General features: G+C 34.3%; 1 protein-coding gene across 1 annotated transcript in view; it reads left to right on the top strand.

Moving 5' to 3' along the window:
- The window catches only part of LOC145694039 (uncharacterized), a 34087-nt gene that overhangs the window by 9676 nt on the left and 9551 nt on the right, over nt 1-14860 (top strand). The window contains exons 2-4 of the mRNA XM_081770176.1: nt 228-522; nt 7683-7727; nt 12371-12455. Of these exons, the coding sequence (XP_081626302.1) occupies nt 228-522; nt 7683-7727; nt 12371-12455 (425 nt within the window). The remainder of the gene's footprint in view (nt 1-227; nt 523-7682; nt 7728-12370; nt 12456-14860) is intronic.

The raw sequence follows: 14860 nt of genomic DNA on the forward strand, positions 1-14860 counted from the left end.
TTCTCTATTGAGCAACCAGTTGTTTGTATGTAAATTATGTTATGTATCTACACACACATCACACAATATATATATATATATATATATATATATATATATATATATATATATCTATCTATCTATCTATATATATATATATATATATATATATATATATATATATAGAGAGAGAGAGAGAGAGAGAGAGAGAGAGAGAGAGAGATATGAATGTATTTTATTTATTTCAGATGTTTGTTTTACCAAGCCAAGACGTCCCGCATACCGAAAAATCAATTCAGCTTAAATTTAACAAAAGATTTGGCAGAGTAGATCACTTCTTTGTGTTCGTCATTAGAACGATGGATTTCGATGCGGATGTGGTCAAGATTTCACCTCATTTAAGAAGCTGTCGTTTTCCGGAAGAAAACGAAGGAATTCATATGTACAATTATTATAGCCAGAATGCTTGCTTAATCCAGTGCCAACTTGAACACATCTTGAGAGAATGTAACTGTACAATAAATTATGTTATTCACAAAAATGGTAAGCGAAACTGACACTACTATTACATAGATAATAATGTGCACAAGTAATACTCGTATTAAATACGAGATAAAGAAATTATATCCTCTCTTTTTGTCCTAGTTGCTGGTCTTTGTTTTCGATTTCATTTTGAATGTATCATCCTTCAGTAAGTAACACATGCTGACTCACATACAGTTAAATCTAGAGACTATTTTATGTTCGCGTGTCTCTAAGATCCTTTAAGATAATGGCATTATTGCTTTTTAACACATCACTACATCACTATAAATTGTTTATCCCCACTTTACAATATACTATCCTTTATAATTGAGGCCACTATACTTCTTTAAGAAAATTATTTTCAGTGCGACAGTAGAATATTCTTGAGATTTTGCAACAACATAAAATATTAGAGATAGTTAATTCAGATAATGCATTCCTCATGCATATCTGTAGTTGTACAGGTACGGTAAAATATCTGATGGTTTTAAATCAATAATAACGCAGTAATTACACAATAGTATATGTTTATTTATTCAACATATTGAGGTATATGTGGCGTTTAACTGTCGTTAAGCTAAAATCTTGAAAGGAAAATTTTAGGTTTTGAAGATGATGTCATCAACGTGGTGTCTATTTCTTGCCATGCAGAAAAATAATGACTGATGACATGATTCTGACGATGAGTAACAAAGCTCATTTTCATTTAGCTGGGTATGTAAACAAACAGAAATTCCGCAATTGTTTTGTTCAAAACTCTAGAGAAATGCATGAATGTTCCATACACATTGCCAAAGTGTCAGTATGATGTGGAGCTATTATGAACCGTGTAATTGAATCATATTTCTTTGAGAGAAATGAAAATAAACAGTTATGATGACTACAGATCGTAAGCCATCAATACTTAAAAATTTCATGATACCCGAACTAAGAAGAAAAAGATTTAAGAATTTTTAAAGTGTAAGGTTCCGTGGTCGCCTAATTTCTCATAGTGCTAACATTGCTTGGGCCGCTCGTTCCTCCAGATTTTAGTGTCTATGATTTTTTCTTCTAGGAATATCTTAAATAGAGAGTGTAGGTTAAAAAATCACACACAGGACAAATTTACAGGAGCAGTAGGTCCAAATGTTGGGATATGCCTTGGGCAGGAAACTTGAAGGCATGAGAAATGAATACTATTTGAAAGACGTAATCTTTATAACCTAACCCTTTGTTTTCTAGATTTCTTGAAATGCTTCTTAAATTGGACATTCACTCCTATATGTTGAATAAATAAACATGTACAAATGTAGTGCATTAAGTGTGTTATTATTAATTAAAATCATCAAATAATTTGTCCGCATCCTGTACAGTTTTAATCGTTGCTGTTGATGGTCTAATTTATCTGTAGAGGATATTTCATATTTTGTTAACCATATTTTCGTCTACGTCAGCTATGGAAGATATATGTAGAGAATTATTTGAAACTAGATTAAATTTATCTTATGATAGTAAATTGATATATGTTCAAATGTTGAATATATTTTAGTAGTTAAATAAGCGATAAAACAGTCAAAAGTGGACTAAAGCTCAAAACTGTAAATAATAATCTAAAGTAAGTGTTAGTTTCAACACACTCGCGCTGGTCAGGAAATATTGCTATATTATGATGATGTAGATTATGATAACAGTATTGAAAATAATAACTTTAAGGCTGAAATGTCTTCATAAAGCTTTTAAGTAATAAAGATATATTAATGAATATATTTTGTGTAGATATATATAGTCAAACAGAAAATCCATATGGATAGTATTGCACCAGGAGAGTGGTGGTAGTAACTGTACAATTGTGTGGTTGTTAAGTTATAGTTTCAATGTTTCATATGCCATATTCTCTTCGTTTGCAACGTAATATTACTTTAGTTATCCGAAGGCATTATTCCGATGTCTGATTTGTAAATCTTGAATAATTCTTAGATAACGGGCTGCATTTATCTTTTTAATTAGATAACCATTCGTTTAACGTGGGTTCCTGTCACCATGGCATGGCGCGTCTTCAGGTTGCGGATCGAGGAAAAGGCCTTTAGATATAGAGGTTAGCTGCGAATCTACTGAATAAACAGTCGCGAACAGACGACAAGGAGTGGTTTTCCAACTTGGGGGTTTGGGTAATTCTAACAACCTCACATTGTAAAAAATGGCTCTTGTTCATAAACATTCACAGAAGCCTCGGACAAGGACTGATAACTTGGCACGACCTCAGCAAAAAAAAAAAAAAAAAAAAAAAAAAAAAAAAAAAAAAAAACGGACATGAGATTTGGAACATGGAATATTAGGAGTCTTTATAGGGCAGGCGTGTTAAAATCCGTAACGATATAACGTTAATATGTATATATCTATTATTATTATTATTAAATAAATAATAGCAGCAAGACTTTTATACGATATTAAAAGCTTATACTTCTTTTATTCTGGAAGATGATTACACGTACTCACTATATCACAAAATATTTGTCGAATATATATATCATCAACTAACTATCTCCATGACAATCATGTCTTCTTGACAACCTCATCAACAAACTAATCAACAAACCTTTTCTTTTCCAATATACATATTTCTGTTCAATTATTGCGCCTCTGATCATATACCTAAAACAGGTACAGATTGATAATGTCGTTTACATCGTTATAACGAGAGAGTGAGAGAAATATAGGATGGGCGTAGTAGGAATTCAGGAAGTCAGGTGGGAAGGAACTGGAACTGTGAATTCAGAAAATTTTACGTTCTTTTACGGGGAAGGAAATAAAAATCACCAATTAGGAACAGAGTTTTACGTTCACAAACGAAAAATGTCAACAATTAAACGGGTTGAATTTGTTACTGACAGACGTTCTTTTATTACTCTTAAGCATGGGTGGTGTGATATTGTTTTAGATGTACATGCACTAACAGAAGATAAGGATGACAATATAAAAGACAGTTTTTGCGAAGAAGTGGAACGGATATTTGACCAACTCCCGCGATACCATATTAAAGTTTTATTAGAGGATTTAAAGCGAAGGCAGGACGAAAAGATATTTTCAAACCGATTATAAAGAACGAAAGTTAGCATAAAGCAAGTAATGACAACGGTGTTAGACTCGTGAACTTTGCAACATCCAAAAACCTTATCGTGAAAAGTACGAAATTACCACATCGTGACGTTCATAAATACACTTGGACATCACCAGGCGGAAATATGCATAATCAAATTGATCACGTTTTATAGATAGAAGACAATCTAGCATAATTGATGTCCGATCGTTTAGGGTGGCTGCTTTTGACACTGATCACTACCTGGTACCTGAGGATAATAAGAGATAAATTATCGTTGAATAAAGGAAATATTCAGTGTTTGGAAACGGAGAGATTTAATTAAAAGAGAAGAGAGGAATACCAGATTGAAATTTCAAATAGAATCTCGGATTTAGAAGATTCGGAGTGCACTAGTGTTGAGGATACTTAGATTGAAATCAGAGAAACATTAAAATTTCAGCAAAAAAGAAATTGGGAATTGCGGAAATACGTAGGAACAAACCGTGTTCGACCAGAAATGCATTAAAAAAGCAGAGAAGAGAAAACAGGCAAAATTATGTTGGCTACAAAATCCGAATGAAAAAAAAAAAACATTTCACACACACAAAATTTCGTAGACGTCAGGCGGGAAACTTCAAAAACTTTTAGAACAAAGAAACGCGATTTTTTGAAAGCTAAAATTAAGAAACTTGAAGATAATAGTAAAAAAAAAACATTCGAGATATGTATAAGGGAATCAACGAATTTAAGAAAGGCTATCAATCTCGTGCTTATACAGAGGGTTGATTAATTCGTGTGTCAATTTCATTTGTTCACTGTGCAAAAGTGGTATGAGGTAAAGCCGTGCAATTTGGTGTAACTTTAGACGAAGGACATAAGTTTTGTTTCGCCCTAGAAGCATGTCACTCGTCCTAAAGATTGAAGAGATATAGGGTCAAAGGTCAAATTGCGATTTTTTCCTTATGGATATACAATGGTAAATTCTGAAAGATCCTGAAGAAACGTAAATCGAAGTGATAACAAAGAAAAAGCTGTATGGTATGATTCTATGTCGCAAGCCGACCAAATATGCGTCAATCAAGTTTGAAGGTCAGAGGTCACGGTCAGATCATGGTCATCTTGAGAACCCATTTGAATACACTGAAAACAACGCAATGTCCTTACCTCATCATGTCAAATGGGTTCCCAAGATGACCTGTGACCTTGATCTGACAGTGACCTCTGACCTTGAAACTTGATTGACGCATATTTGGTCGGCTTGCGACATAGAATCATACCATACAACTTTTTCTTTGTTATCACTTCGATTTACGTTTTTACAGTCTCTTTCAGAATTTACCATTGCAGTCCCATAAGAAAAATCGAAATTTGACCTTTGACCCTATATCTCTTCACTCTTTAGTACGAGTGACATGCTTCTAGGGCGAAACAAAACTTATGTCCTTCGTCTAAAGTTACACCAAATTGCACGCTTTACCTCATGCCACTTTTGCACAGTGAACAAATAAAATTGACACGCGAATTAATCAACCCTCTGTATATTAAAGAAAGTTGACGAAACAGCTCTCGCTGATACAGATAGCATCTTAAATAGATTGAAAAATGATTTCTTTGACGATTTGTTTAACACGCAACCAAAAAACTAATGTGCGTGGAGAAAGGGAGATACACCCTGCAGAACCGTACATTCCAGAAACCAACCGAATAGAAGTAGAAATCGCTATAAAGAAATTAAAGAAACACAAATCTCTGGGTGTTGACGAAATTCTGCATGAGTTAGCTTTAGCTGGAGGAGTAAAATTGTAGAACAAAATTCACAAACTCATTCTCCATATCTGGAACAAAGAAGAATTGGTACAAGCGTGGAAAGAATCAATCATTGTTCTGATTCACAACAAAGGCGACAGAACTGACTGTAATAATTATCAAGGCATTTCTCTTCTGTCAGCATCGTATAGTATTCTTACGAACATTCTATTAGCAAGATTGATCCCATACGCAGATGAAATTATTGGAGATTATCAGTGCAGATTTAGACGAAATCAATCAGCTATTGCCCAAATATTTACCATTCGCCAAACACTCGAAAAGAAATGCAAATACAGTACTCCTGTACATCAACTATTTATTGATTGTAGAGAGGCTTACAACTCAGTTATGAGAGAAACAATGCACAACGTTATTACAGAATTTGGAATACCGAAAAAAGTAATTAGATTAATTATGGTATGTTTAAATGAATCCCAAAGTAAAGTCCGGGTAGGAAAATTTTTGTCCACGTTCTTTCCCGTCGAAGATGGCCTGAAACAAGAATATGCGTTGTCGCCGTTATTATTTATTTCGTCTTGGTATACGCTAAACGCAGAGCTGGATTTAGGTTTGGTGGGACTCTAAGATATTGAAGGTAATGGGTCCTTTTATGTGTCCAGATGAACGTAGGCGTCCTATATACAGAAATGAAGAAACCAGTAATATTTAAAAATAAGAATAGCAAAAGGGGGCCCATTACTTACATAATAGGACTTAAACAACACGAAGCACTGTTGCTGTATGTAAATTTTATCTTATTTATTCTTTCTCTTATATTTTGGAAATGTAAATCCAGTTTTTCCCTTATTTTTTGGGACCTGCAAGAGAATGGGGACCTAAGCTATAGCTGGTTTAGCTTATACGTAAATCTAGCACTGGCTTTAAGAAAGTCAAAAATAGGAACCAGGGTCTAGAGCTGAACGGTGTTCACCAGGTTATGACGTATGCTGATAATGTAAATTTTATAGAGGATGATAGGAGAACAATAGAAAGAAATGCTGAGGTCTTATTAAAGGCTTGCAGGAACATGGATTTAGAAGTAAATGCAGAGAAAACGAAATAAATGGAAGTTCATCGTGACCGTAAGGCGGCAAACTATGAATGTGTTAAAATATTAAATAATGTTTTTGATAAAGTGGATACTTTCAAATATCTAGGCTCAATATTAACAGATGAAAATCATATTCACGAAGAAATTAAATGTCGACTAAAAGCAGGAAATTCGTGTTACTATTCGATTCAAAATCTTTTGTCGTCGTGAATTCTGTCGAGGAATTTGAAGCTCAAGAAATATGAACGATAATCATGCCCGTTGTTCTGTATGGTTCCGAAATAAGGTCGCTTATGCTGAGGGAAGAACATAGACTGAAAGTATTTGAGAACAAGATCCTGAGACGACTATTCGGATCCAAGAGGAACGGGAATGGGGAATAGCGGAAACTTCATAACGAGGAACTGCATAATTTATACGGTTTACCAAACATTTTTAGAGTCATCAAGTCTAGGAGGCTTAGGTGCGCAGGTCATATAGCTAGGATGGAAGAAAGTAGAAACGCTTTTAAAGTCTTGACTGCAAGATCAATCGGAAAACGACCATTAGGAAGACCTAGGAGCAAATGGGAGGACAATATTAAGATGGATCTCGCAGAAATATGAAATGGAACTGGATCCAGTTGGCTAAACATAGAAGTCAGTGGAGAGCTATTGTGAACATGGCATTGAACCTCCGGGTTCCATAGGCCATAGAGTGAGTTAGTTAGTTAGATAGACAACCTTCATAACTGAAGAAAGATTACGCGATAGACATTATCTTTTTCTGTAAGAATTTAAAGTTGAATGTAATTTTTGAACCGGAATAATGCGTATTTAGTCTTGGGTTTGACACAAACTGACAACATGTTTTCTGAATTCAGGGAAAAATTCTGAATCCAAGGTTTGCTATTTTCGTTGATGGTAATGGATATTGAATTCATGCAGTTTGTAAGCATTACAGAAATGATATAACTATAAAAGGTTTAATGTTACATGAAAATTTAAAGCATACTAAAATTGAAAAGAAATACAAGGAATTTTCCGTTACGTAAGAAGTTTTCGATAATTGAGTGAAAGCCTTAGAAAGCCTGTGGATGTTTCTGTCATAAAATTTTAACTAGAATAAGGAACAAGATGAGTGTGCTGTCTCTGGGAATCATTAACATCTGGAAGTATTTATAAATGAAATAAACTAGTGCTTGTAAGTAACTCAACTTTAATAATATTCAAAGTCCCATGAAAATACAGATAACGTAATACGGACTATTTTATTTTACAGAAAACGTGAGCCTCTGTTACCACAATTCTTGCTACGCTAAACTTGGTGAGTAAAAAAAATATGAACATAATCATAAAATACGAAAATAAATAAATTAAATAAATCAATAAATTTCAGTTTCCGTTTCAGTCCTCAAACAATTTATTTATATTTTGAATGAAAGCACATGGACGTAAAAGACGTGATTGAGCTTTGCTTTTACAGTAATCATCTATATAATTGAGCTTCAAAGTTACAAATAAACTGCCACAGATCTGCTTTTGCGATCTCTTATTTATCTAATAGGTTTATGATTTGATTCGTAGAACATCACAAGACGTGTGAGAGAAGAAATTATAGTAAGTCTCTTTAATCTGGCTTTGCACCACGTGCGTGTCAGATTAGCGATTTTGTCGAATTTTCAAACATCAATGTCCTTTTAAGAAAAATTCCAAAGGAAAGTCTCTCTAGATGAAAAGTGAAATCATTAAAGGTATCTTGTGTATTTACACATATTCTGAGTCTGAGTAGATTTTGTTACTTGCTAGCCATGTGGCTAACTACCTCTTAGAGGGTTACACCTTCCGTAAGGTGCGGGGTCAAAGGAATATTGGATCGAGGGAAGATATGTGTGGGCTAGGAGCTTTTATTCAACTTTATTAGTATATAATTTTGCATCAGTTCAAGTTACCAAATTTAGGAGACTTCGTTTCTTAACATAAGGAAAGGAAAATTTGACCATTTCGAGGTACATACAACCAATACACCTGACTATTTGTAATGGATAGGGCTAGTCATTTTTGTGAGAAATATGACATGATCAGGAAAAACATATTACACATGTATAATGAAGTTGAGGTATGACACGAAGTGCGATACACAGGGCAACCCGCAGGTTATTTAGTAACACAAATAAAGCTTATTCTGTCTAGAGTAACTGTAGACAAATGAAAAACGGAGGAGCCCATGTTAAAAGCAATGGGGAATACTGTGCAGGAAAAGATGGAAGGATGAATGGAAGATGTTCATGAATAATGTAGTCAGCAATGACTAATAGTGTGGGATCTCTGGGCGGTAAAGTGTAGTGATACAGTGTGAAGGGTAGCGATAATGGGGACTAGAGATGTCTGTGAGGTGTAGCGTGGAATGCAACATGCCGCACTGCGTCCTTAAGTAAGGGGTATTGAGTTTTTAAGCGTTTATATTTATGTGTAATGCGGAGCTTCTCCATATGGTACTACAAGGTGGGGAAAGAAATAAGCCAGTATAATTCTTGAGTAGAACTAGGCAACTTGATCCGGAATGCGATACAAATGCGTGACGTCGAGGATGAGAAGTATATTATAGAAGTATATTATATGAGAAGTATATTATAGAGATTTCTGAAGCGGCTTTCGAGATAGTATATTCATAAGTCAATATTGGGCGCAAGAATACTTCGTAAGTATTTAGAACTATGTGGACGCAGTCTCCACTTTTAACCAGTTAAATGTTTTAATACATTAAGGTAATTCTAGGCTTTAGTAGTGCCACATTTCAAGTGTTAGTTAAAGTCAGATGCCGGTCATACGTGATTCCTAAATAAGTAACGATATTACCTGCGCGTATTGAAACGTTCTCTACGTGGCGAAAGAACTGTCACTGGTACGTTCGAACTCTCGAGTAACGTCTGAATCGTAGAATTACTGTGATTTGGGTTTCGGCTGCATTGATTGTTAGTCTCCACCGCGTATACCAATTAGTCAAGATATCAATTTCGATATGAAGGAGAGTATTAATCTGTTGAACGATATTCGCGACAGTGAGGAAGGATGGGTCATCAACATACTGTAATAAATGTATGCGATTAGGTAATCGAGTCATATGATCGACATAATGTACTTATAGAAATGGGGACAATTGGGATCCTTGGAACAGTGGATAGGAGAAAAATAGAATGTGATAAAAGTCGTTAACGAAGATGCAAAAAAGACGATTGGGAATGGAATTGTGGAAGAGATGTTTGTGTACGAGAATGCTGGGAAAGCGAAGTCTGAGTTGTTTATGGATAAGTCCAGTGTGTCAGACCTTATTGAAGGCCTTTTCTAAGTCAAAGATGAAAAAACTAAACGTTTGTTTGACTTGTAGTGCTCATTGATGAGAGTTGTCAGTCTGACAAGTTGATCACTTATGGAGAATGATGGTCAAAACTTGCTTGTGTGAAAGGAAGGAGTTGTAGGTGTAAACGGTTTTATTAGAATATACGTTCTAAGACTTTACTAAGTGCAAAAGTCAGTTAGATTGGTTTGTAAGAAGCAATATTATAATGAGATTTGTTAGGTTTAGGGAACATTAAGTTTTCAGAATCTTTTCAGGGCCAAGGATAGAATCCGTTGTGTAAGATAAATCTATACTTATTAGGATTAAAAGGAGTAATGTAATCTGACACCCCATAAAATGACGACATGTGATATTATTAAGACCAGGAGCTATATTGGGTTTATTGGGTTACAGAAGTAATGTCATGAATTGTGATTTAAGACGTGATAGGTGTATCTTGTAGAATACATCGTGAAAATTTTGTTGCAGATATGCCAACGATACATTAAGCACATCTGCAGCGCGAAGAGCGTTGCAGGATGTACTTGGTGTAAAATTGTTGTAAATGACTTGCGAAGGCGTAAGTTTTGTTCTTGTCGGTAAACAACCAAGTGTTTGTAATTAAAAATGGCAACGTAGTTTTGGAAAATTTTCCGCATAGACATTGAAGCGAGTCCAATACTTCCTGGGGAGAGATATGTCCGAGAGACAATTGCACGTTTTCACACAGCAGCGAAGTTTATATGCTTTATTATAATTTTTAACTGTTTGTTGGAAGTGTTATATGATGCTGAAGTGTCAGGATTTTGGGTATAGTGAAATTCTTTGTACAATGTCGTGAGGGACGGATGAAGGTAGCATCCTGTGGCGGTAGTTTAGGGTGATGTGGAGTAGCTCTAGTAGTTGGTATAGAGTACTTGTTTATTTTGTGACTGATTTAATGGTGTCGACAGTAGGTATAAGTCCTCTTCTGTGGTAGGCTCCGTGAGATGAGTAGTACAATGGGTGATGTTAATGCAATACTTCTCCTAATTAGTTTTATCGTGCCGTAAGCTGATGCAAGAAGGTACTTATGAGCAAAAGTGATTAAGAGTCCGTAAGTGATAAAGATTAGTGGGGCATAATCACTGTCTAAGGTATCCAGAATTTCGACTGTACAATGCGGTATGAGATTTAAAGGATAGACAAATATGTCGGGTGTAATATTTGCAATTGAGATAATAGTTTTTGGAAGGTTAAATAACATACCCGTGGTGTTGGTTGTAATGAAGTTTTGAAAAGTTGTTCTGTCCTGAGGTGTTCCGCTATGCATATTGAAGTCGGCCATAATAAGATAAGCGGTGTAGTTAATAGAGATACGTGTATATTGCACAAATGGGTATCGAGGTAGATAGCCTGGCCGGATTGTATATAGTAGCTAGTGTGTATCACTTCCCTTTAGGCATAATATGTATTACCGAAGCTTTTATGCACTTATTATCATTAATACGCGGGTTAGAAGCGGAGGTAATTAACTTATGCACGTAGTAAGTATAAACAATTAATATGCCTGTAACTTTTCCCCAAACGGGCGTATCTTAAAACTAACTTCACCATTGTCTTCCTGATTAAATTCTAGCCCGAAATTATGTATCATATTACCCTATTCCCATTTAAGAAACTTGACCGTAATTCAAAATAGCGGATTTCAAGATGGCTACCGTCAAGATCATACGTACCGTACGACTTTCCCCTAGGAATTATATGTATTTACATGATTGTTTTTTCATTAACATTCCGTTTACAAAGGGTAGTAAGGGACTGCAGTAATCTCTAATAACCACATCACAACTCTAAAAATTATAGAAAACTAGAAAACCGCCACCTGGCAAAAAATTTCTGTCCTCACAAATAATGAACCCATGTCCTCTATCAAGAAAAAAATCATTGAAATCGGAGCCAGACAATTGGGTGATGTCCCTTGCAAGATATACAACGAAATGTCATATATGGCCGTATATTTATTTACTTCTGAATATGCATATAACTCTATTGTATGACTTCATTTTAGCGAACGAATTTTAGTCCCCTATTGGCAAACTTTCTGTTTTACCTTATTGTTATTATTATTATTATTATTATTATTATTATTATTATTATTATTAGTAGTAGTAGTAGTAGTAGTAGTAGTAGTAGTAGTATTGTGTTATACTATTATCCCACTGATTTGTTAGATATCCCAATGCAAACTGGCATATAGCTGTGTTTGGAATTATGTTCGTAAATAAATAAAAATACATGAGAACACGTGTTTAATCTCTTTAGAAAATTCCACTTCTAAAGTGGAAAATTTGAACGATATACAATTTGTGGTTTATAACTATCAACTCTTGAAGAATGTGTGCTTCTCCTACTATTAATATAAAATTCAATATACTTCCGTTATTTTGTATCGTAATATAAAAATGAAAAATACGTAATAAAATAGGAAATTGCAGCAAAACAACTTTGTCGAATGTGTATCTATACTTGTTTATCATATTATTTATAAAACTCTGAATGAACATATTTAACATATATCAAACAGAAGTGTTTCTTAACACAAAAATGAATTAAATAAAATTTATATGTTACATTATGTATCTTTTCAGATAAAAGAATTCTTCAAGAATCATGTAATTGTGTTCCTTCATGTGTAAGGGATCTAGTGAAGCTTCTCCGAGAGTACACCGTCAGGTAATGATTAATAAATTATTATTTATCTCTTAAGTTTTATAGCATACAGTTATGTTGTATAGGGCAATGGGACTTCAATTATACTCAAGTATGATACAAAACATATAAATATCGATTACATGAACCCATTAATAAAAAATTTTCTCATATAAAATGTGTTTAGTATCATTACAGTTACTGTAGTTTGAATCGTTTTACGAAGTCGCTATATTCCGTTGTACAGATTTACTTTTCCTTTCAGCAACCGATAGTATTTCTCATATAAATTATGTATAAACATGGAAATTATACACAAGTTATGTATCGAAGAAGGAAATTATGAATAAACACTACATTGAGGTTTCTATGTGAAAATCGTGCACAACGCGTGCTGTAGTCATAGTATAATGCGGGTATGGCCTTAGACATTCCGAGCTAGTAACAGCAGTTGGATACGTAACAAGATGTATTGTATATCGTGATGTAGTTTGCTTCAAATTGATTGTGAACACTGGATACATGCCAGGAAGTCTTAAACGAACTCAATTCGAGCAATGATAGGAGTTTGAGTGAAATTTTCCGCAGAATCACATGTTGCATGCAAAGTGTCCACAGTTCTCTTGTTTGGCTGAGGAAGATCTAGACACATCTTTCCTTTCAGGACGTTAGCTTTATGTGCATGCACGCCTGGACATCAACACTAGACGATCTGACATTGATGATCGTACGGCGACTGCATCACAGATTAGAACAAATGTCGAGATCGGACTGTCACCCTAGAACTATCTGGAATCATTGGGTAGAAGCAGAATTACAATTATTGATATTGTTTATCAGATTTCCCTTCATGCCTCACCATCATGAGTTGTGGTGAGTGTCAGAAACCTGTCCCACGGCAGGAATCTTTAAGCAAAGTACAGTGCGGAGCTTGTTTAAATTATTGGCATGCTAAATGTGTTCGACTAAAAGAATCTGATGTTGACTATTTAAAAAATGAAAAACAATTGTGGTTTTGTCATGTATGCCAAAAGTCAAGACGTTCCAGTATGCATGGTGATACGGAATCGGCAGAGTATGCAACTCTTGCAGAAATATACGTGTTAGTACATAGTTTAAAGAAAGAAATAGGTGATTTGAAAAAGAGTAATAATGAAAGAGAACAGGAACTAGGTAAATCGTTAGACCTTGCGCATGTAAAACTTGACGAAACTATGAACATAATTAAAAATCAATCCGAAACGTTAGGTGAATGTATGAAAACAATAGAACAGTTCAAGGAAGAAAATGTTTAACTTAAAAAAACAACTAAAGGATGCTCAGCTAGAAAGGGATGAAATTGAACAGTACGGAAGAAGAACACTATCGAAATATATGGTATTCCGGAAAAACAGGACGAAGATACATGCGAAATTGTAAAAAATGTAGGTAGGGTGTTAGATATTGATATTAAACGTGAATCCATTGATATTTGTCACAGACTAAAGAAACTTCGCATCAAACAGATAGTGGCATTATTGTCAAATTTGTAAGAAGATAAAATAAAGACAAATTTTTAGCTAAAAGGAAAATAAAAAGAAATCTGAGTATAAATCAACTGGGCTATATGAATGGAGGTATTGTCTATATCAACCAGAGCTTAACTGCATACCGGAGAAAAATCTTTGGAAACACGAGAAAAGTTATGCTTTCTTATGGATAGATAATGTAGGACGAATATTCTTGAGAAAAAGTCAAGGTGATTCTGTGATACAGTTTAAAATATTAGAAGATGTAATCGCATTGTGGAAAAATATTTTTTGTGAAGTACATAGAAACCGATAGTTAGTCCTGACAGAAGTACCTTAAATATCTACTATCAAAATGTTAGAGGATTAAGGACAAAAACAAACGATGTATATCTAAATACTGCACAATGTGATTATGATATAATTATATTAACAGAAACCTGGCTTAAACCTGATATTGTCGACTCAGAAATGTTTGATTATAAAGTATATATGAAGGAAAGACTATATAAAAAAGGTGGTGGAGTACTCATAGCAATTAAAAACAAATTTGCAGCCACTAATATTGAGATACGTAATGAGCTTGAGAATTTGTGTGTTAAGGTAGTTGCATATTGTAAAACATTTTATATTGTAACTGTATATTTCCCTGTTTCATGTTTAAATCATTATCTAAATTTCTTTCAAATATTTGAAGAAAATGACGTGATTCAGGAAAATAACGTATTAGTCGCTGGAGACTTTAATCTACCACTAGTTACAGGTACAGACTATAATTTCTTGAAAGGTGGTGAATGCTATCGCTCATTAGCTAATTTTTTGAGCCTACAAAATCTTCATTCTTTAAATGATAAAAAATCTATTTTTGTAGAACTTTAGACTTACTGTTTAGTAATATTTCAGATAGTATTGTTGTACAAA

Source organism: Thermobia domestica, chromosome 9 (genome assembly GCF_964235325.1).
Source record: "Thermobia domestica chromosome 9, izTheDome1.hap1.1, whole genome shotgun sequence".
Taxonomy (NCBI): Eukaryota; Metazoa; Arthropoda; class Insecta; order Zygentoma; family Lepismatidae; genus Thermobia; species Thermobia domestica.